At 31.7% G+C, this 22,867-nt stretch overlaps 2 protein-coding genes and 1 long non-coding RNA gene across 5 annotated transcripts; all 3 read left to right on the top strand.

Moving 5' to 3' along the window:
• Positions 1-1,139: 1,139 nt before the first annotated feature.
• LOC116340096 (dual specificity protein phosphatase CDC14A) lies at positions 1,140-13,599 on the top strand. Of its 3 annotated transcripts, none has more exons than XM_031766315.1 (10): positions 1,140-1,351; positions 5,693-5,932; positions 6,066-6,331; positions 6,685-7,034; positions 7,121-7,293; positions 7,437-7,575; positions 7,731-7,882; positions 7,990-8,371; positions 8,683-8,856; positions 10,622-13,599. In XM_031766315.1, exons 2-10 carry the CDS (start codon positions 5,887-5,889, stop codon positions 11,556-11,558), a joined length of 2,619 nt encoding a protein of 872 aa, XP_031622175.1. In that variant the 5' UTR covers positions 1,140-1,351; positions 5,693-5,886; the 3' UTR covers positions 11,559-13,599. The 3 variants fall into 3 exon arrangements, with proteins under 3 accessions (XP_031622175.1, XP_031622176.1, XP_031622177.1); XM_031766316.1 differs by lacking the exon at positions 1,140-1,351 and adding an exon at positions 3,758-4,037; XM_031766317.1 differs by lacking the exon at positions 1,140-1,351 and adding an exon at positions 4,848-4,866.
• Positions 13,600-16,166: 2,567 nt separating this feature from the next.
• Positions 16,167-17,006, top strand: LOC116340361. The gene is made up of 3 exons (XR_004201077.1): positions 16,167-16,302; positions 16,602-16,669; positions 16,746-17,006. It is a non-coding gene; the product is annotated as an uncharacterized LOC116340361 (long non-coding RNA).
• Positions 17,007-17,598: 592 nt separating this feature from the next.
• On the top strand, positions 17,599-22,866 carry LOC116340360 (PHD finger protein 23B-like). The gene is made up of 5 exons (XM_031766831.1): positions 17,599-18,127; positions 20,176-20,586; positions 20,683-21,192; positions 21,286-21,535; positions 21,616-22,866. The coding sequence occupies exons 2-5, from the start codon at positions 20,521-20,523 to the stop codon at positions 22,050-22,052; spliced, it is 1,263 nt and encodes a 420-aa protein (XP_031622691.1). The 5' UTR covers positions 17,599-18,127; positions 20,176-20,520; the 3' UTR covers positions 22,053-22,866.
• Position 22,867: the final 1 nt, after the last annotated feature.

Genomic DNA, 22,867 nt, shown 5'->3' on the forward strand with positions numbered 1-22,867 from the left:
GGCGAAGAAAGCTGAAATAATATATGACGTGAATATCCACCAACGATTTGTGTAAATTGAAATGTTTAAGAAACTAATCGCTTGCACCAATCCCTTGTTTCTTCTTTTTTTTGTGTTTTCTTTCACTTCAAAATGTCATCTATTTATAAATGGCCATAATTCGCTTAATAGCCTTATATTTGTCCGTACTAGACACGAAACCAAGAGAAAGAAACAAGAGAAAACAAAATCAACCATCGACCACAATATTTGTAAGTGTGTATGTGATGTATAACTTGAAAAGAGGCACATTTTAAATAAAACCGAAGAAGAAGAAGAAAAAATTACAGCATGCATGCGAAAAACCAAATATCATCTGCATAATTTGTTGGTGTGCGTTGAATGAGAACCAAGTAAATTGTATGTAAGATGATTTATAATTATTGTTGTCGTTGATGTTTAAACAAATGCAAAAACAATCAATTTCACCCACTTACTTCATTAGAATCTAAAATGAAAACATACAGATAATTAAGATGAAACGCAAACAATTGATTTGACTTAAATTGTAGAAGAGAAGAAAAAAACGCATGCATAACATCACATAACACCCAACCGAGCATATATATAAACAAACACACACACACACTTGGTGTGCGACAATTCATCAGATCAATTTGTATCTAATACAGACGATATTTGTTTGTGTCTCTTTGTATAATCGATTAAAAATTGCTTATGTTTGTATTGTATGTTTGTAACATACTATAACTTTATACCATTTGATTGTTTCGCTGGTGCGTGCGCGCATTCGTTGGCTGAAACCGCGAGCACCGCCGTTTTATTGAATAAGAATAACCGATAGCGAGTCCGTTGTGCGCTCACCCGCACGATTTTTACATTTGTATATGTGATCTGCCGAACCATTTAATGTAAATGAGCTGTTTCAATATCATCAAGTGTATGCGACAAGAGTGCGGGCATATGTGTATGTGACCACACTGATGGTTACGTGCATGTATGTGAATATATACAACCATATATATTTTTAAAAAAAATCGTTAGTCAAAATAAATTGAATGGAGATGTTTAGTTGAAAGCTCATTTTTATAAACAGTTGACGTTGTTTTGTCCACTCTCGGAACGTGCATTATTTTTTTCAAATTGGAACGTTTTTTCTTTACCGATTATTATCAATTGTATGCAATTTAATTTAATATTTTACGGATTTTGATGAAAAAATTCAAACATTTACACCGTTGTGTTAAATTGTATCAGATCCAGAAACAGTGATAAGAATAAAAAAAAATCGTTTTTTTTTTTCAAATGGTTCAAGTGTGTAGGACAACGTGTTTATGGAAAAAAAATTATGGTAATTGAAAAAAATGTGATTGAAAATGAATAAACGATTTGATCCAAAGTCAGATTGTCAAAAGTTCTTTTTTGTCATATTCGAGCATAATTTCAAAATTATATTTATTATGGCACATAAGATGGATGTGTTTGTTTGATGGACATTTCGTTCATTCATAATCCAATGTTTTGCGAGCATTGACCCGTTTGTAGTATGTTTGTACTCGAAACGATATTTTTTTCTCTCATTTCATAGAAATTATGATAGAATGTCATTGGCGAATAGTAGTTCAATGTTCAGTTCATAATTAAATATGCATCTGTTACGATATCGAAATAAAAATAATAAAATGGAAGGCACACCGTAACTACGCGTTGAACACAAATATAACGTCATTTGTTGTTTTTGTTCAAATCGAAACTGAACATCAATAAATTATTTATTATTTTTTTGGTTATTTATAGCCAAAGACAATATGTTTTTTTAACATGCTCAAGGTAAACATTGAAATAAAGTTTCATTACGCTCACGCAGAAGTTCTGCTCGTCGTATACACACAGCACATATGGTAGGTCATACATGGATATAATGTGTGCTGGTTTATAAATCCAGGCATGGAAAATAAATTCTTTTCAGCAAAAAAATAAAAAAATAAATAAATTCTAAACTAAAATTGATGACAACATCTTTATAAAATGTGTGTATGTGTACACGAACGCGCTCATGAATTCGCACCCGCACTACGTCGCGTTCGGTTCGTTCATTCAAATTGAGTGACAGCCTAAATGCATGATGCACATTCTAAACATGTTGGTATTTTTGATGTCAACCGGAATAAAAGTTTTTTTTTGATGCTGTTTCGATTGGCTGTTTTTCTGCCATTTTAATGCGCTCGAAGTTTACTGTGAGAGCGACAAAAAATAGACAGAGAAAAATGATCGTGTCGTCGATTGTTTATACACACTATCTATCGTGTCTTTCAAATGCATCCCGAGTATGTTCATATCGATCGAGTTATGGATAGAGTGAAAGGGAAAAAAAAACAGATATACACAGAGCACAAATGTTTCAGGAAAAAAAAAATTAAAATGAAAGTGTAGAAATTGAAGGCTAAAAATGTGAAGCATTACAATAGTACAGAAAAAAAACCTAAATTACAGACCAGTAAATCATAAACCATATCGCCATTCTCAATTTGTACAGATTAGTTGAGTGTCGCTATGATTCAAAATAGATATATGAATGTAAACATACAGTTTACATTATTCATATGCATATTTTCATTTTCCATTTCATTTATTGCGAAAAAGCAGTTGTCATAAATCTCGTCATTTGGTGTCGTCGCACACATAGGACCGATGCGAGTAAATTGGCTCGAGTGAGCTGGCGCGCGCGAAACATATTTAGTTTCATTTCTTTCTTTCTTTTTCTTCTTCAATTTAATGCTGTTGAGCACTGCACTGATTGTTATCATCATCATTACCAGGCGTTTATTGTTTACGACAAGAACATCACAACAATATTTATCGACAAGAAAGTATCGTATATGCATGTGTGTATTTGTATGTTTTCAAACAATCAGCCAATTAAATCTCCCTACTGTTCGGCGCATATTCGCTTCATGTAATGAACATTTTAATTTTTACCGAAAGAAATGGCGATAAACATAAACCGACAAATGATTGTCCGAGAATGAATGTGAGACTTCTCCTGAGTGTTTATTGACTGTCAGCAATTTTTGTATGGCGGTATTACATTTCAATAAACTCTCAGGAGAAGTCTCACATTCATTCTCGGACATTCATAATCAACCGATTAGAAAATATATTCCATACTTTCAACGTTCAAAATCATTGCAACTGAGGGCGCCTATGCTATCTTTCGTATTTTACCGCACAAAAACCGCACAAAAACAAATAAATAACAAAATCAAAAATGATTTGTTGGTTCAAATCGAATTACTAACTGACAACACACATAACATTCTACAAAAACAGCACGTTCATGCGGTATACATCATTTTTCCTGATATCTGTATGATTTTTTCTTCTTCTTCTTCGTCGTCGTATTCTTTTCTTCGTTTCGTGCTAGCACCGATTATACCGTAATCGTGTTCTCCATTCAATTGGAAATTGATGAGGTAATGTCAGTGTGCACTCTCTCTCCCGCTTACGCTCAGAATATATTTTTCCATCTTAGTAGTTTTGTGCAAGTATACGGTGTACATGCGACGTGGTCGCGACGTACATAAATATATAAGTATGTGTTTGTGTGTGTGTGTGTATTTATTAAGATATACTGAATTGGTATGTGCCACGATTATTCTAGTATGGATGTGTATATGAATGTGTGTATCTGTTTTGCTTAGTTAAAAACTTTTCTATGGCGCATGAGTTTTTGTTGTTGTTGGTGCTACTGCCACTGGTACACTTTTAAGCCCGAACGGAACGAAGCCGTAATGGGAAGGATACGATAGAGAAAGAGCCAGCAAAATATTTGCAATCAGAATATCTTTGGGTTTTGGAGTGTTTGATTTTCTTGTTATTCTTATGTGAACGAATAATTGTCTCTCATTATTGCCAAAAAGGTTTTTATGACACACAAAGAGACAAAAGTGTATTGTTTTCATTTCTGATGTGTATTTTTTTCTTCGGATGTGCAATCATTACAAACTTGAATTAAAAAAAAGAGAGAAATAATAATGGTGAGTGGTTGACAAGATTTAGTGAGTGTGCATTGTAATCTGTGTGTGAAACATACCGAAAGTCAAAGTGAATGAATGCATTTTTGTTGAATCATCGAATTATTCATAAATTAAGCGAACCCAATTATTGTTTTCTCATTTAAAAATTGTTGTTTATACAAAACATATTGGAACTTGTTGAGTGGAGAAAAAAAAACACACGAAATAATATAGAAAATCGATTCGGAATTAATGCAGACGAAAGCAGAGCCGTTTGTATGTGTGCACGTATGTATGTGTGTGTGTGTTGTCAGAATAGATAATTCGAAGCGAAATAGTTTTGCATTGTTTATTAATGAATCGCGGAAATGATGTCACACATATACAAACAGTAGACCGAAGAAGGAATTTATTGAACTGCACATGGAACAGACAAGGCCGTAATCATTCTCACCACATCAATTAGAAGTGAACAAAAAGCACGGCATGGCAAAAAAAAAAGTCGGTACTGTGTGGCAACTAAAAATGCAAAACAATCCAAAAACACTCAATCCGCTGGAAATGTCAAAGTTAGAGCATAATTGCGTTATATTAATGTAACACACGGTCGAAAGAAATGGCAAAAAACGAAAACAACACACACGAATGCAGAGAGTGAAGAAGACAATTAATGGAAATTGAATACAATTTATGACGAAATCGACGCAAATTGTGAAATCTGATGGGATTAGATTTTTTTCTTTTTTGTTGTTGTTGTTACAAATGAGTGTGATTCCATGTAATCTATGAAAATTAGGCCGTTTTATTACAATTATTGTGTTGTTTGTTAAAGACAATGTTTATTTTCAATGTAAGTGACAACAGTACATTCGATGAAAAAGAATGAAATTTGAAAGAAAATCGGTGTATTTGTAACGTTGAATTCTTAACGTTTTTGCGTAAATCATCATTATAAAACCGTTTTCGTGTTCGGTGCAAATTTTTCAGAACAGAATATGTGTGTGTGTGCATGTATGTTATGTGCCCACTTGGTGCATTTTGAAGAACATACTTTTCAATCGTTTTGTTTTGCCGTATGCATATTTTTCCCACTGTGTGTTTCTCATACTTACGTCCTATAGTTACCTCATTAACTTGTTACCATTATTGATCTACATTTGAGTTGAACGAAAACAACGACGGCCACAATGATGATGATGTTTGTGTATATTGATCTCACTTTGTGCCGCTAAATACATAATTTGCGTGTGCACGCAGTGTGCCTGTCTCTCTCTTTATTTCATTTTGTTCGCAAAAAAGCGTTTTTTTATTGTGTGCGATGCATTTGCATTTGTGCAAAATACACATAATACCTCTTTTTTGTAATTACTGAATTTTCATTTGTACAATGTATCGTTCTTTTCTTCGGAGGATCTGTTTTTGCTTATACACACGTATACAATTTCGGAATGAGTGCACATTTGCATGCATCATACAAACAGTGAGACGTACAAAGTGATATGGTTTTTTATGTGTAAATCGATGTTGTTTTAGTTCGACCACAACGACCTTCGATCAATTTTAAAAATGTCAATGACTTTTGTTGAATAAATTTCATTTCGAATCTTAACAATGTTGATCTCGATGTAAAAGAATGTCAGTTCAATTTATTCATACATTTTATTTGTTATTTACAGCCAATTAATTATTTGAATCGATGAGATGTTTGTATGTTTTTATTTTAAAATTCAACGGTTCGCATAAAAAAACACCAACACAATTGAAGCTTCCAAATAGTCCGGATGACATGTAAAAAGGAGATAACCAAAATAAACCGCATTTAAAAAAGGATTTATCGAATAAAAAGTTCGGATCTACTTTATATACAAATATGGATCACACAAATCAAATAGGATCTGCATCTGAATTTATTCCAAGTGAGTAAAAAATCATTCCGATCTTGAATCAATCAAATGTATATGTAAAAATGTTTTTTTTTCTTTCTTTCTTTCCCTTACTGCTCGCCATCGCCGTCAAATTAACTGCATTTTTTTACGACTCGCAACATAGATCGACTATATTTGGTGATATTTAAAAATGAATTGGTTCCATTAAATACAAATGCAATTCATTATTTTTCTATTGACGATGATCTAGTGTATGAGAGTTTTTTCAACGACTTTGGACCATTGAATATATGCATGCTGTATCGATACTGTCAGAAATTGAATCGAAAATTGGCGACAAATCTACACTCAAAAAAGAAAATTGTCCACTATACAACGATCGACCCACAAAAACGGTTGAATTCGGCTTTTTTAATCGGAGCTTATTCGGTAAGTTGTTTCTCTTCAATGCCAAATAAAAATTAATCAAACAACAACAATAATGTGTAATTCATTGGCCTGATTTGCGTTCAATTCGAATTAAAGATGTATTTGTGTGTTTGCGCTAGCCTATGCTCTTTATTTTTCTCTACCCGAGTCGTGTGTCCATTATGAAAATTGCAATGGATAAACAAACGGTAAAAAAAGCGAAAAAGCTAGGTTGAGCACTCGAAAAGTAAATTAAATAGAATAGAAGAGGACAACAGAAATGGAGAATTGAACATGACATAATCTTCTTCTTCTTCTTCAATTAATTTCTTTTGCTATTCGCATTTTAACGTTTGCCCATTCTTCCATTCTAGATAATCAATTTGAATCGAACACCCGAAGAAGCGTACGAAACACTGAACTATGGTCCGCCTTATATTCAGTTTTGCGATGCGTCATGCGGCTCCTCCAACTATACCATTAGCCTAATGGATTGTTTGCAGGCCGTGTACAAAGCTCGAAATGCTAGTTTCTTTGATTTTAACGATTTTGACGCTGAAGAATATGAGTATTATGAACGTGTCGAATATGGTGACCTCAATTGGATTGTACCGAATAAATTTGTTGCATTCTGTGGTCCTCATAACCGGACCAAAATCGATAATGGATACCCATGCCATGCACCGGAAACATACTTTAATTATTTTCGACAGAACAATGTCAGGTAAGCCACATTCCATTTTGGAATTTCGATGATAAACATTGAATGGTTTTGATGGAAAAACGGACTAATGTCCATTTATTTTGCAGTACAATTATTCGGCTCAATTTAAAGTTATACAATGCATCACGATTTTCAAATGCCGGTTTCGATCATAAGGAGCTATTTTTCACCGATGGCAGCAAACCGACCGATTTAATTTTGAAAAATTTCTTACAAATTTGTGAAGAAGCTAAAGGTGCTATTGCTGTCCATTGTAAAGGTAAATTATTCTTAATGATTTTCAATTCAATTTGCCAATCAAATATTCGAGTGGCTAGAGAACTTTTTGTTTTTGTGTTTCTTTTGTTATAAATTCAATATCTTCCGTTTTCCATTTTATTTTCTGTATCGGTTAAAATGCAGCCGGCCTCGGACGAACTGGCAGCTTAATTGGTGCTTACATTATGAAACATCATCGTTTCACTGCGCTGGAAACTATTGCATGGTTGCGATTATGCAGACCCGGTTCCGTCATTGGACATCAACAACAATGGTTGGAGGAGTAAGTGCTGTGTAAAAATCATTATAAAAGCATTTTGACGTATCAAAACACAATTTTAAACAAATTTGTTTTTACATGAACATCATGTACCCGTCCATATGGCGTTTGTCTTAATATGTATATATTTTTTTTTGAATTTGTTCGTGTTCGAATAGCAAACAGAATCAATTGTGGATAGAAGGTGCCGAGTATTATAAGAGAAAGTCATTTGGCAAAGCTGAACCATATGAATATGGAATTTACAGCATTAAACAGCGTGAAGTGCTTAAATCGACAAACGGCAATGGGCTTCAAACTACCACCAAAGGTAAGAGAGTGTGTGTTGATTAAAATTCGAATGGTATTTAGTTGTAATGTGTGTCAGAAACAGAAGTGTAATGGTATTTTCATTGTCTTCAATTGTTCTTCTTATAGAAAATGGAAACGGTCAAATCACAAAGTTACGAGATCGTGTTCAAAATATCTCACAAAAGGTGGACACCATGAAATTGAACGATTCAAATGGTACAACAAAAGTTGTGGCACCTATTTCGAATCGTGTCGATTTTCCACATCGGGACGAGAACAAAAATACAACAACAACCACCACCAACAGCAGCACCACAACCACAATAAGCAGTATTGGCGTGTCGACAAGACGAAAGGTGGCTGCCACTGCAGCGGATATCGATAACAATAACGATAATTTTGATAAGAATGTCACCAATCCGACTCAAGGTGATACATTGAATCAAATAAAAGCCATGCGCCGCAGACACACACGATTGTCAACCAACATCTCACCCATTTCCGGATTGTAAGTACACGCACACACAAATACAATCCATCGTGAATCACAAAAATCAATTTATTTGCGATTCTTTTCGTTTTACTTTTCACCGTGCGGACACGATTTATTTTTCCACGGAACATTGCATTTTGCGAGACAGTTTTCGATAAATCGCGTGTTCGGTTGAATTTTCACGCTTGTCCTTAATCTTGACACTTATTACGAGTGTGTACAAATGCACGTTAAATTTTTTTACAGTGATTTTTATTCTTTTCCATGCCAAACTGATTGATTTTTCTTTCTTCTTCTTTTGTCGGAATTGAAAAACAAAATTAAAGGAAAAATGAAACATCGACGGCAACATCATCGGTGCATCAGTCACATCATGTACGTGCCCGTTCTCAACCATTTCGATCACGATCCAATCTGGCAACAAGCGTGTCAAACACAAATGCCATTACATCAACATCGTCAACAATAAAACCAGTCACATTGACCATGCAAAATCGGAGGTGGGTCAATTGAAATTTCTTCAAATCGAATGCATACGGTCACTTTTTCTGTACACTTCTCGCTTTTTATGAATGAATTCGAGAAAACAAACAAAGAGATCAAAATTTATGAATATCATGAACAAAAAAAAATGGTCACCAATTTGAAGAGTTTTTCACTTTTTTACAAAAGAAGTCCAATGAAATTGTTAGAAATGCGTCGATTCTAAGCTACCAATTACAGAGACATCAATTAATCATTTGAAATTCGTGTAACCTAACTTCAATTGGCCAATTTTTGTGTTCTGTATGATGCCTTAGTACGTAATTCCAATGCCCCAATCAACCAAAGTTTTTGTGGTTTTTTCTAAACTTTGTTGGAAAATTACTTTTTTGAATTTCGAATCCACCATTTTTTTATCGATCAATGACAAATTTATACGATGATTTACAAAAAAAAATTATCCATCAACGCGTAGTTTTCGTGGATATTCTTTTGAATTTTTCGATTACTTTTGTGAAAAAGAAAAATTACCATTCTATCATGTGAAAACAACAAATGTCATGAAACATTTTCAATTTTTTGATAAAATTTATTCCGAGCCATCATCGGCAATAACATAAATTTTTAGATATATATATATTTGTGTATGTACGGTAGCAGTAATGATACAAAACCATTTATTTTTATTCGTTGTTTTCCTTGTATTGTTGTTGTTGTTAATTCTCTATAATAATAATTAGCGATATAAAATCCAGTCAATAACGTGGAGAAAGTTAGTTCTTTTGTAAATAAAAAACAAAATGGGATGTAGTCGAAACTAAAATGAAATTGAAAACACCCCCAGTGACCCAACGATTTTATTCAATGCAATAATAATAATGGACACAATTATCCAATTGAATGTAGAACGGAGATTAAAATTGAGAGGAGAATTTTATTTTTGACACAAAATGCAGTTAATTTAATTATAAATGATTCAACTTGAAAATAGTATTTTTAAAAAAAATTCTAGATTTAATTTGAAAAAAAAAAATTATCTTTGAACAAAAGCAAATAATCCGAACCAATTGTTATTTTTAAAAAAAGAAGATTTTTTTCTCTAGTCAAAAAAATAATTGGTCCGCCAAAAAATGAACCATGAAAAATTATAAATCCAATGATCAAAGCCAAAAATGTTCGATTTTCATTTGATTCAGCTGCAGCTTGCGGATGTGAAATTTAAATTTTATATTAAAAAAACTTCATAAAATCACCTTTTGGTTCAACGCACTTTCTGAATTAATACTTTGAACATTACAGACACTATCGCTTAACAGATTGACTGCTTCGAAGAAAATCACATTTAAAAGAATCTGATTGCTTTGAAGTGCTTAACTGCAAATCGCTTTTTTCTATCACATTATTTTATAGCGTAAACTGTCCAAATCTCGTACTGCTGATCAAATTCCGGCAAACGTTTATTTAACTAATTAAAAAATATGTTGATTTTTTTCTTTGGAATTCGAACGGTCGATATATGGGCAGTTTATTGACTACTAACACAATTTATTCACAACTAAATAACACTTATACAATATTCCTATGGAAAATGGAGAAGTAATTTTTTGAATGAAATTTTTGTTTTTCGCATGTTATATTTTGTATCATTTTTGCTGCATGTTATATCTATTCTTTTATTCAAACAAAAAGTCATATTCAAAATCAACTATACCTAAATGCAAATTGCATGAAACGGAAGAGAAAAAAATAAAACTTTACATCTACCATCTCTTGATTTTGTAGCAGGCTAGGTGAGGCTCAAGTTGGCGGTGGTTCGACGTCATCGAAAGCAGTGAGCAATTCCCGAAATTATCGCATTAAAGAGCAACAGCAGCAGCAGCAGCAACAACAACAATCCACATCAAACTGGGAGCCATCGTTTTCCGATGTAATTGAAATGCGAAAAGTGGGTGGCACCATATTGCAAAATAACAATAATAACGATAGCACATATCCAACGTGTGATGCATTGAACTGCACTGGTTGCGGTACATCAAAGTGCAGCAAAGATGATATAAATCGATCTCGATCAATTTCAATGCAACGAAGTTGTAATATGATCAGTGGTACCGTACTGACACACCCACATTGTTTGGATGAACATCAACCGGTTGCGAAAAGTCAACGTAGCCGTTTGCATCGAAGTCGCTCCAAAACCGTATCGACAAATGTGTGTGATAATCGATGCGATCCAGTGACCGTGGATCCATTACGAATAAACAAACGTAAAACAAGTCAAATACGAGCGTGCAGACAATCGAATGTAATGCCATTGGATCAAATCGATCGAAGGAGCAGCCCGTATACTGATGCGGACATTCTCAATGGTAATATTTTGAATGTTCCATGTACTGAAAGTGCAACATTGATAACACCACGTATGATTTGCCGAAATCGAAGTCGAACATCAACAACAAAATGTGTCCAATCATCGTCAACCACATGCGTTAGCAATAAGACAAATAATAATAGCCAGCACAGCAGCACTGTAGCATCAAATACATCAATGAAACGTGGCAAACGAACGCTGAGCAGCACACAAATCGAACGGGAAAAATCCGATGAAAAAAATATAAAATTAAAAAAACATGCCGTACTGCGTTCATTGTCACCGATACTGGTGGCAACCAGTGCACGGAGCTCAATTAAAAAAATCATTTCCACATCAAATACTAAATGATTTCAATATTAATTTCAAGTCATACATTGAAAATAGAAATTAATTGAAAATCCATATCCAAATTTTAATGCAACTATGTCATTATTTAACTCCCCTAACTTTCAACACACACACAAACACACATGCATACAATCTATCTTTTCCACTATCTTCTAGCTATAATACACATTCTATCAAGATCGAAAAGTTATTCATTTCATAATTCTTCATTTACTTTTGAAGTGATGACAAAAATAAATCTTAACACATAGTAATCTCTAAGTCTGTCTAGCTTTAGTGTTTTCAAAAAACACACACATAATGGAAAAGAAATTTGTGTTTTTTTTTGCAAAATAATACAACTGTATAGAAGGATTGCAAACGGTTTCTCATAGTGCAATACCAACTAACTCTCTATATATGATCATTCATACAACCATCCATCCATTCACTCATTCATTTTTAATCAATTTCGTTGTTTACCAATCGATGTGCTGAATGGCCAAAAAGTTGATTTTATGAATGTTGCAAAAACTTTTTCCTTTTTTGTAAAGGGTGCAATCATTGAGAAAAGCTAACTGAAAAAAAAAAACAATGTGCCGGACACGTAAACAAACCACAAAATGCACTAAGTATTTTCATATATTCGGTTTAATTTTTTTGTGGCAATGAACCATGTAGATTTTTTTATTTTTATTTTTTTCAAAGTTGCAAGTTGCCAAGTTGCCCTAGTACTTCGCCTAAAAAAAAACAATTTAATTGAGAATTATTATATTTATATGTGTAAATTAAAGAAAAACAAATTTTGCCAATGAAAAGAAAATATGAAAATGTTTGTTTTATGATGATTAATAAGCCTGAATTAATGTCATGGACAAAAAGAAATATATCTTAAGATACAAATGGAAACTGCGGTTCGATTTATCAGTGCAATCCATATAAAAAAAAATATCAAATCCTACATATAACTAAGTCCAATTGAAGTGTTTTTCATACACTATAATTTGTATTTTCTTTCTTATGCTCACGTGTGTGCTTTCACTTAGTGTTTTCCACATGTATTTATTTATTTTGAAATGGGAAAAAAATCTTCGCAATACTACTACTATATCACGCAATCTATGTTTTTTTTTAAATATTCAAATACTTTATTTTATTTTTATTTTGTTTTTCAAGCAAACAATTGATCGCTAACGATTATCAATTTATTTAATTATTTTAAAAATTTACAAATTCAGTAAATCGGCAATAAAATACAGCATGAGAAAAATCATAAATTTAAGAAATGTATAATAATTTTGTAAAAGAATTTGATGGAAATTTTCTGAATTTTGCAATGTTCACCAAAAAATTGTTTGAAAGCTGTTTCATATTTTAAAGAAATAAAAATGGAAAGAAAAATGATTCGTTCTAATAATGAAATAATATTCTCATCATAAATCATGGTCACATATTGGTTAACCATGTTTCACAAACACACAAACACATATCAATTGGAAATTTTTGCGACTGTCTATTTTACTGAAATCTGAAAACATGTATTCATTCAAGCCATTCTAGTCGAATGCATATTTTTCAATAGAATATCGAATTGTGTTTTCACTCTCTCTATTTTACTTATTATCTTTTTTTAAATCACTTTTTCCAATATGTGTTTTTCTATTCTTCGCTTTTGATAGTTGAGAGTTTTGTACTTAAATAAGGACGAACAAACGATGAAAATAAGAGACTTTTTTTTTTTTTTTTGAATTGTACAAAGAAGAAAATCCATTTTATTTGAGTATGTATTCTTAGTGAATTGTTAATTGTAAAAATGAATTATAACAAAATCATAATTTATATAACAATGAAACAGAGCAAAATTTAGTAAAACAAAAATAACTATTCACCATAATAAATTTTACGCGTAGCGAATATTGTTGTTTCGATGATAAAAACTCATAAATGAGTTCAAGAATGGTTGAAAGTCTGACCAGAGCAATAATGTTTAAAGTTAGAATGACAAGAAATTAATTGAATATACAAATGTACCTAAATTTATGTAAAAAAAAAAACAAACATACAAAAAATAATCAATTCTGGTTCATATTGCGTAAGAAAATATGCATAAAAATAGAATTAATAAAAAGGAACCGAGATACAATAAATAACCAACGAAAATAAGGAATAAAACACACATTCAAAACTGTCATATACACACATCAACCAGACTATACACATTAAACAACCAAAAAAGAAAATCGAATTCAGTTTATATGATCACAAGTGTGAACATTTGTCTTCGTCGCACATATTCAAGTGAATAACACAAAAAAAAATTAAAATAAGATTCTCTCTCTCCTTTCAATCCCAATCTCAATGTTCACAATCAACAATTGGATACACTAGTGTCTTTTGTAATATTCGAAGAATATACTGAAATTTTTGTTTATTTTGATATTGTTATTTTTTTTTTCGTTTTGGCATACAATACATATGTTTTAATTTTTTGTTTTTTTTTTTTAATTGGGTTAAAATTGAATCGTGTTTTTTTCGGGGTTCATTTTGAGTGAATTATTAACTACTTAACCTGTATATTTATTATGAATGATGGAAAATGTACAATAATCTAGTGAAATTATGCACAAAAACCATAGATAAGTAACTAATAAAACTGAAAAAAGGAATAAAAATGAATTTAAAGATTTTTTGAATTGAGACAATTTCTCTGTGTTTTTATTTCGAATAACAATATTATTTAAACAGCTGTTTTTTTCACGGTTTAAAGTGTTAGTTCATATGGTGGTTTGTCAAGATGAAATTCTTTTCTATACAAGAAAAATGTTGATATTAAAATACTCTTATTCAGACATAGATATGATTTACAATATAAATTTTGCTTCAAAATAATTTACAGAACTTTACATTTCCAATCAAGAAATTTTTTTCAGAGTACTATGCAAATCAGAATAAACTTCTCTAGCATTTCGTGATAAAAATTTGTACAAAACTACAAAAAAAAAAAACTAAATACAAAATGGTACTTTTATCGCGAGTTTTTCGACTAAATCATTTTTTGAAGTCAATATTTCAAATCAGTGGCGTACCTAAGGGGGGGTTTTGGGGACAATTGAGAATCAGCTTACACTAGATAAAATTGATTATTAGGAAGAAAGAAGTAAAAAATTCAAATATACAGAAACAAATTTCTGCTCGCTTCGCTCGCAAACCTTACTTTTCCTGAACCCTTATTTTCAGTATTTTATTTTTTTGTTTAAAAAAACTTACTTTAACTTACAATTTAAATTATTTTAAAACACTCTTTATACCCAAAATATATCTACAAGCCAAATTGCTTATCAAATTTGCTCAACTGTTGGAATTATCTTGATAATATTTTGTAACCACAAAAACTATATGATATATGAAATGATGAGAATTGAAGTAATATTAAATATCCATTCATATGTAATTCTTCAAAACTTTAAGTCAAATAGTTCAGTAAAGTATATAACTATTACAGTAGGTCTTGGCCACAATCAGTCATTCACTCATTTTTTTAAAGAAGCGAATAATTTTTTTTATTAGATATACTATATAATACTGGAACCAAGAATTTTAACGTACTTCATCATTTAAAACATTGCGATTTTTGGCCTTCTTACATTTATAAATAGTCTTCAGTAAGATAGTGTCTATATTTTTTCTTCGACTTAATTTTCAAGCTTTTATTGAGCTGAAGTTTGAATGTGAGTGAGGGATGGTATAAAGTTTTGAGTCATTTTTTGAAGACCGAAAACATTGTTGCTTCTCAATTTTCTCAAAAATGAAATGGAGGTTTACACCAGATGAAATAGCCTTTTGGATATAATTTTCTTTCGATTTGCTAGGGTTTTTTGATAAAAAAAAATCTTTCAATTTGCTAGTGCTTTTGACGAAAAAAAATTAAAACCCCCCCTAAAGCTGACCTCTAGGTACGCCGCTGTTTCAAATGCATTTTATTTGAATATATTCTGAAAAAAAAAACGATTTTTTGCCATGCATCAATTGTTCAAGTTGTGAAATTCTACTGTGAAGAAAATGTAAACATTTGCAACGAAACGTTTGCACTACCGCATATTATTCATGGTTGTTCCTCTTCTTTTTTCGAAGTTTCAACAGGGTTGAATTCTCTGTACAAATAAAAGAAACATCTGCCAAACATCATTATTGTTATGTTGATTGAAGCTCACATATGCGCAGCATTTGTGCATCTATTCGTAAATGCACCCGATGACTTGGGTTCTTAATTGAAGTTTAGTCTGTGATCAACTTTGCTACACATATCATCCGTGTGCACTTCACACCATTGGCTCACATGTAAGTTCTGAAAAAGTCACTTGATTCCTTGAAAATTTCCTTATTTTTAAAATTTCATTCGATTCGAAAGGTTCTAAAACAAATAATAATGATAAGGAAAAGATAAACATCAAAAATGATAAGGAAAAGATAAGAAATTCAAAAATATTCTTTTGAAACTATTTTCTTCTGAAATCATTTGCTTCAATATATTCAACATATTATACTAAGTAATTTATCATGATAAATTTAAGGGTTCGTTCGCTTGAACACATTCAGTACATACGACTTTTTTCACACGCATTTGTGATACAACCACTACTTCAGTCACAATATTAACATCATGGCGTTTAAACATACAAAAGTGTACAAAATGTGACTCAAGGAAATGTTACAAAATATTAAATTTCAATTTTCTTAATTGAATCTTAATCTTTGCATTTTGGATGTAAGTGTTGTAATAATGCCAATAAATACGAATTGATTTAAAAAATATATACAGATTTATTTAAAAATTGAAGCTCTTTTTCTAAGTTCGACGAAATGTGGATGAAAAAATTAATAGAGCTTTTCATGCAAATAAAATGAGATAAAACTTTTTTTTTCAATTTGATACTATTTTTTTGAAAAACGCACGAAAATAAAAAAAAAAATACTGAAAGAAATTGAACTCCAAATGTCGAATCGATAGTCTGACACCTTATCTACTAATTGAAATGACTAATTTCTATAATATTTTAATTTCAGTCAATCTAATTTTCAGCACCAACTGTACATGGATTTGACCATCTTTCCATATTCAATATGCTGCTGAGGTAATTTTTGTCGATACAAATAATAAGTAGAAAATGAATCAAATGAAATATAAATATTTCTATAATTATTTCACAGGTAAATCCATCAACAGCGGCAAAAAAAGAAACATGAGATGAAAAAATAAAAAAAGGGGCAATATTGTTACCGCACATTAACATTAACATTGTGATGTTAGTGCTTTGATAGTCTGATCGGAATATTTGCCTTATACTATTTACTCAAAGTATACTATTGAAACTATCTATTTACACTATTTTTGATTTTATTGTTCAAAGATAAGATCGGCATCTTATCTTGAAATGGAAATTATAAGTTGAGAATTGTAAACTGAGAAAATGTGTGTATGTTTATAACTTTTAAGGCACTATTGAAGAGTGTTGAACTCTCGACTCTTAGGTTAAGAAGAAGTGATTAGACTATCTCGGCTGTGGACCCCCATGACCACCTCGCCGCTCGAAGAATCGTTAAACACAAGAAATGTAATAACACCTCAAAATCTCATGTTTATTGTCTATCTCAGTATTATTTGTCACCAAGTATGAATAAAAATGTAAAAAACAAAAAAAACAACAGCATCATCATTGATCGAATACAAGCGAATGCTTCTTTAAAGTAGAAAATAAATAAATAAATTACGCATACAAAAACGTTTCTAAACGTGTACATTTCTCTCACTTCAAACAAATGTCAATGTTGATTTTTCAATTCCATGACAAGCAAATTTCGTTCGTATTACCATCGTACATACGGTCGATTATTGCCAGTTTCAAACTACCTAATGGCATCCTTCCATTACCAAATGTCAAATTAATTTATAAATACGTACGTTCGCACAACACACACTCTCACACAAACACACATACACACGAGAAGAAACTCTGTTCCATCTACAAAGACTGTATTCACACGCATATACATACAGACGCAGAACGTCACTTGGCTCCTTCAATTTTTCAACAACGCACAAAAATCTTTAAGCACAACATTCTGCAGCAGCATTAACAGCTATACAGTACAACTAGAAAATACTTTGAACTTATTTTAAAAGAAAAAAAAAGTGCGAAATAAATAAAAAAAGAAAAAAAAAATGTTTTAACTAGCAAAGGACAAACACACATCATTTTCACGAAGCAAACCTAAAATTGCACAACCAAAAGAGACGAAACACAAGCAAATTTTCAAAACGCAGAGACGAAATTAAAAAAAAAACGAATGCAATTAGTGATAACTTGAATAACCAGTGAAAATCAGAGATATTTTTTGTTCAATTTTTTTTTGTTGTGATTACGTTGAGTATGCAAAAATACATTTATTTTGAAAAGTGTGAAGTGATTCTAATTTTTCAATTCGAAAAGGGGCTTTTAATTCGAGACTAATTCTTTTTCTTCGATTACATTTTGTATGGAAATAAAGTTGTGAATTTGTCTCTATTTGACAATATTGGTCAAATGAAAAAGGTAAAAATTGAAATAAATAAATTTCAACGCGTTTTTTTTTGTGTCTTATTGAATTTCGTGTGTATGTGTGTGTGTGTGAATGTTAAGATTTTATGTACATTTTGTTGGACGTACTACTGTGTTCCACATTTTTTGCTGAGAAATATTTTTTTCACGAACATTTTTGGAAGTGGATTATTTATTTATGAAAATTTGAACAAATCTCTCGAACACAAAAAAACGTCAATTGTAATAGTTTTATAAAAAATAAATGTTGATCATCTTTGTCGTTGTTGTTTGGTAGCCAAGCTCAGTGCGAACTAAAAAAAAAACGTCGACTAAGAATATGAATCGTAAAAAGGTGCTACTTTTTTCTTTGCTCAACATCAAAACATTATCTCTTTCACACAGCAAATATTGTCATTTGATACAAATGGCAATGTTGATGTGATTGCTGAAGAAAAATAAATGTAAAGATAAATGAATAATTTCAGTGCGTAAGGTCTTGTGGGAAAGAGAATCGTTTCTTTTTTGCTTCTCTCGTATCTGTGCTGCTCTATCGAAATGCGTTAATTTGTAACAATGTGTCCAACGCCATAGCACAATCAGCAATAACCAACAACAACATCGACGAAACTCGAAGAGATACAAATTATTATGAGTGTGCATACACTCAATACACATTCCTTTCAACAATTGATTTTCTAAATTTGTTCGATTGCTCGAGATGGAGATAGGGAAAGAGAGAAATGTGAAAAATAAACACCAACAATCCTCAAAATGGTCATTGATAGTACAACGAATATTATTAGTTTACTTTTCATTTCTTGTTCAATTTCGATGTGACACAAAAAATAAAAAATAAATTGAAATGCGATCCGAACATACAGTATGTGTTATTTATGAGTTTACAGTGATTTAGATGTTGATCATTACGAGTTGCTTTGTAAAATGTGTTCGATTTTATCGTGTATATGTGTGTATGCGTGCGTGCGTGTGTGTGTGTGAAACGAAGTCTGCAAAATAGTATGTACAAATGGATTTCGAATTTAAATTTATGAATTTGCGAATTTTGGTACCCGTTTTGTAGTTACAAACATTTTCCACGACCACACACTCTGACAATGTTATGTGAGCAAAATAGTGAGCACAATAAGTAAGCGAGGAGAAAGAAAGAGATAGAAAGCGAAAGTAAAAAAAAAGAACACGAACAAATGAGATAGAAATCAATTGGAATAAGCAATCGCACAACAATATACTCTGATTAGACTTTTCAAAATGCAATTTAAATCACAAAAATGTTCGCTCTTTCCTGTCCCTCGAAAATGTATTTACGATTCCGAGAAAGAGAATAAAAGTTGACAAGCTTAAGTTCTGTGTTCAGTTTTTTTTACACTTCTCTTTTTTTCTTCTACGTGGTGCGCGTCATTCTCGAACTTATCACGATTATTCGCGCTTGTCTTTTTCGTAATGCGAAAGTGACTAACATTTCAGTCTGTTTTGTGTAAATTCCTTTTCTGTATATGTGTCTGTATATTTTTGATTCTTCTACTTATCCTCTATCTCTATCTCTCTTTCTCTGTGTGCGTTTCATTTTTGTTTGTTTGGCTGTGAGTTGTTTTAAGTTGTATCTTAATAACAATCTTCAAGTCGTTTTTTTTTTTATTTTATTTCTTCGGTTGTGATACTTTTATTATATTGAAATGCATAACTTATTTACTCACCACAAACACACTTTCAATAATTGCAAACGAAAAAAAAAAACACACACACAGTATTTCTTGTCACATATTCGATGGCTAAATAATGTACAATAAAATTGGTGATAATACACAACAAACGGGAAAGGAAGAAATATTCTTTTGAAATTCACGGTGTACACAAATGTTGGGTGATAAAGAGAAAAAAATGTATTAAGCTATTGTGTTGACAATAATTCTATATAGAAAATAAAAACCACTTTTGGCCCTAATAATACTTACACAAAACAACAACAAAATTTTCCACCAAAATATATTAACTATTTGTTATTTAAAAAAAAAAAACACTAAATTGTCTCTGCCTTTCAGGTTCTATACAAAAATCATCAGCTACAATCTCGGTGTGAGAGGCGTTCCAAAATTTTATTTGAACTGAATAATTTCGTGTTGAATGTTCATCCATAATATCGCCATCGATTATCATCATCATCACCATCAGTCTTAGTGCCTTCCATATTAAATATATTTGATACAAACGCAACACATTAGCTTTAATCATTTGAGAGGAGAAAAAAAGAGAGAGGAAAACAAACAATCACCTATCACAATTATACAGTGTCTAGGATGAAATAAACGAGAAACGCAATTCAATTGCAAAATTTAAAAACAAAATACAAAAACATCATACACAATTTTGATTAGGTGGATCATTCAATGTCAATCAATGTGGATAAAATGGATCCGAAACACAATAATTCTATGCGCAAGTCAAAGCCAGTGGTAGGTGTCGTTGTGACAGTTCAAAAATCATAATTTAATATTCAATGCATAAACTTTACCAATTTCCTCTTTTTTTCCATTATCATCGTGATGTAGATGAAACGGCGTAAGAAACTTTCAACGGCTAGTGATTTATCGAGTGATTCATTATCACCAAAGAAACGTCCACCGAACGGTTATGGTCACAATGATTATCGATCATCACCAGAGACCACATTTAGTTCATCGTATCACAATATTTTACCAGATTCGATGAATGGATTATCTGTAAACGGCACCAGCACAACAAACCGCCATCATCACATTGATGGTGCAAATTATTTTTCTGAAACGATTAACGGCGATTCAAATCGAAAAGAGATTGTTAGTCAAAATGGTTTGGTTCGATCGATGGGTAGTGATTCGTCCAGCCATACGGTCATCGTGAATCGTCATCGATACGATGACAGTGATAGTGCATCTAGTGTTACTAGAAGTATTGATGGTGCCAGCAGCAGTGGTGATGGTACTGTAGGTCATCGTCAACCACGTACACCCGAAGATTTCTATTTGTTTTGTCAGTTTATTTTAGAATATGAAAACTATGGAGATGAATACAGTCAGGATGTAAGTGCCCGATTCCATTTTTTTTTTTTAATTGTTGTGAAAGGTTTATGATTTTTGTGTTTTTTTTTTCGTTTTTGCTCAATTTTCCGACAGGCTTTACGAAGCTCAAACCATAGTCCATTGGATAGTACGGGAAGTGCGACCGAGTCGACAACTAGCAGCGCTGTGAATGAAGATGAATCGAATCATGCGATTCCAATTGTTGACACAACAACAAAAGATTTAGATACAAATGATTTAAACGGTACGAATGTGATGTTGAATGATACAAGTACGGACGATGTGACAAAATCATTGGAAAGCACCATTGATGCATCGTCAACAAACGAAGATGATGACTCCGGTATGTTTAAATACAACATTTCGACTGTTTCAATGCAAATTATTTTCATTTCATTTCTTCCACTAAAAATATCTGTTTAGATATCGATGCCGATTCGTACAATTTGATAACATGTTATTGTGGTAAACCGTATGCAGCACGACCGATGATTGAATGTTCGCAGTGTTTAACGTGGTTGCATTTGTCGTGTGCAAAAATCAAGCGTAAAAATATTCCGGACATTTTTATATGTGTAAAATGTGCAAAAACCACTGGTCAACAGTCTTCAATGACACAACAGTCAATGCCAAATCATCCCAAAGATCTTCAATCAAATGAGCAGCCAAAAGAGAATAATCGTTCCAAAAAATCAACCGCATTAACGACTGCGTCACAAACGCGTTCCGATAAATTAGAGAATAATATACTGCAACCGCTCAATGTGAGCGCTACCGCATACGAAACAGGTGCTAATAATTTAGACAACATAAAACAAACCACATCGACTGTTTCAAACATTGCCGTCAAGTACAAATAGAAAGAATTACAGATACAGGCGGACAGGCAGGGCAAATTCTCAAATGCAAGCGCAAATTCAATTTGCAAAATAAACACTGAATGACGGCAGCAACGATATTTTTTTTTGATACATTTCCGTGACAACATACACGCACCGAAAAGAAAAGAGAAACACACATTCACCAAGATAAAAAAGATTCGCGCAATCAAAATGCGTATAACTTTGTTTTTTTTTTCTTTTATATTGATATAGGGCAAATCCTTAAACAGCCATTCTTTTGTTTTCTTTTTCTAAAAAGGGGATATTTCATGAAATTTACATGATATGTACATAAATTATACATACATTTTTATTTTGTTTATACGAAAACAATTTCTTTTTTCTAAAAAAAATATTCATATTACAAAAGAAAAAAAAACACTTTAATGATATTGGCTAATGATTAAAAAAAGAAGTCTCCAAAAACCAATGGACGATAATAATGTAAGTGGCAAAGATTATGAATTTTCGAGAGAAATATAAAAATAACAACACGAAAGTTACATTTAAACAAGAAATTGATGTTAAGCATTAAAGTCAGATTTTCATTTTCTTGAATGGACAATTGAATATTAATTCAGAGTATAGAATTTAGTGAGAGATCTATGTTAAACAGTCTATGATAAAAATTCGAATATAAATCGAATGAGGATGAAAAATAAAATATAGATCACTATTTTCGTACGTTCTTAAGTCAAATATTATTAAGTGAGAAACGAACTTTTTGTAAAAATTAATTTGTTACCATTTAAATGAAAAATACAGATAAAAGTTAAAGAAAAGTTAACAATCAC

The sequence above is a fragment of the Contarinia nasturtii genome, unplaced genomic scaffold (genome assembly GCF_009176525.2).
Source record: "Contarinia nasturtii isolate CC-2019 unplaced genomic scaffold, AAFC_CNas_1.1 Cnas_scaffold_630, whole genome shotgun sequence".
Taxonomy (NCBI): domain Eukaryota; kingdom Metazoa; phylum Arthropoda; class Insecta; order Diptera; family Cecidomyiidae; genus Contarinia; species Contarinia nasturtii.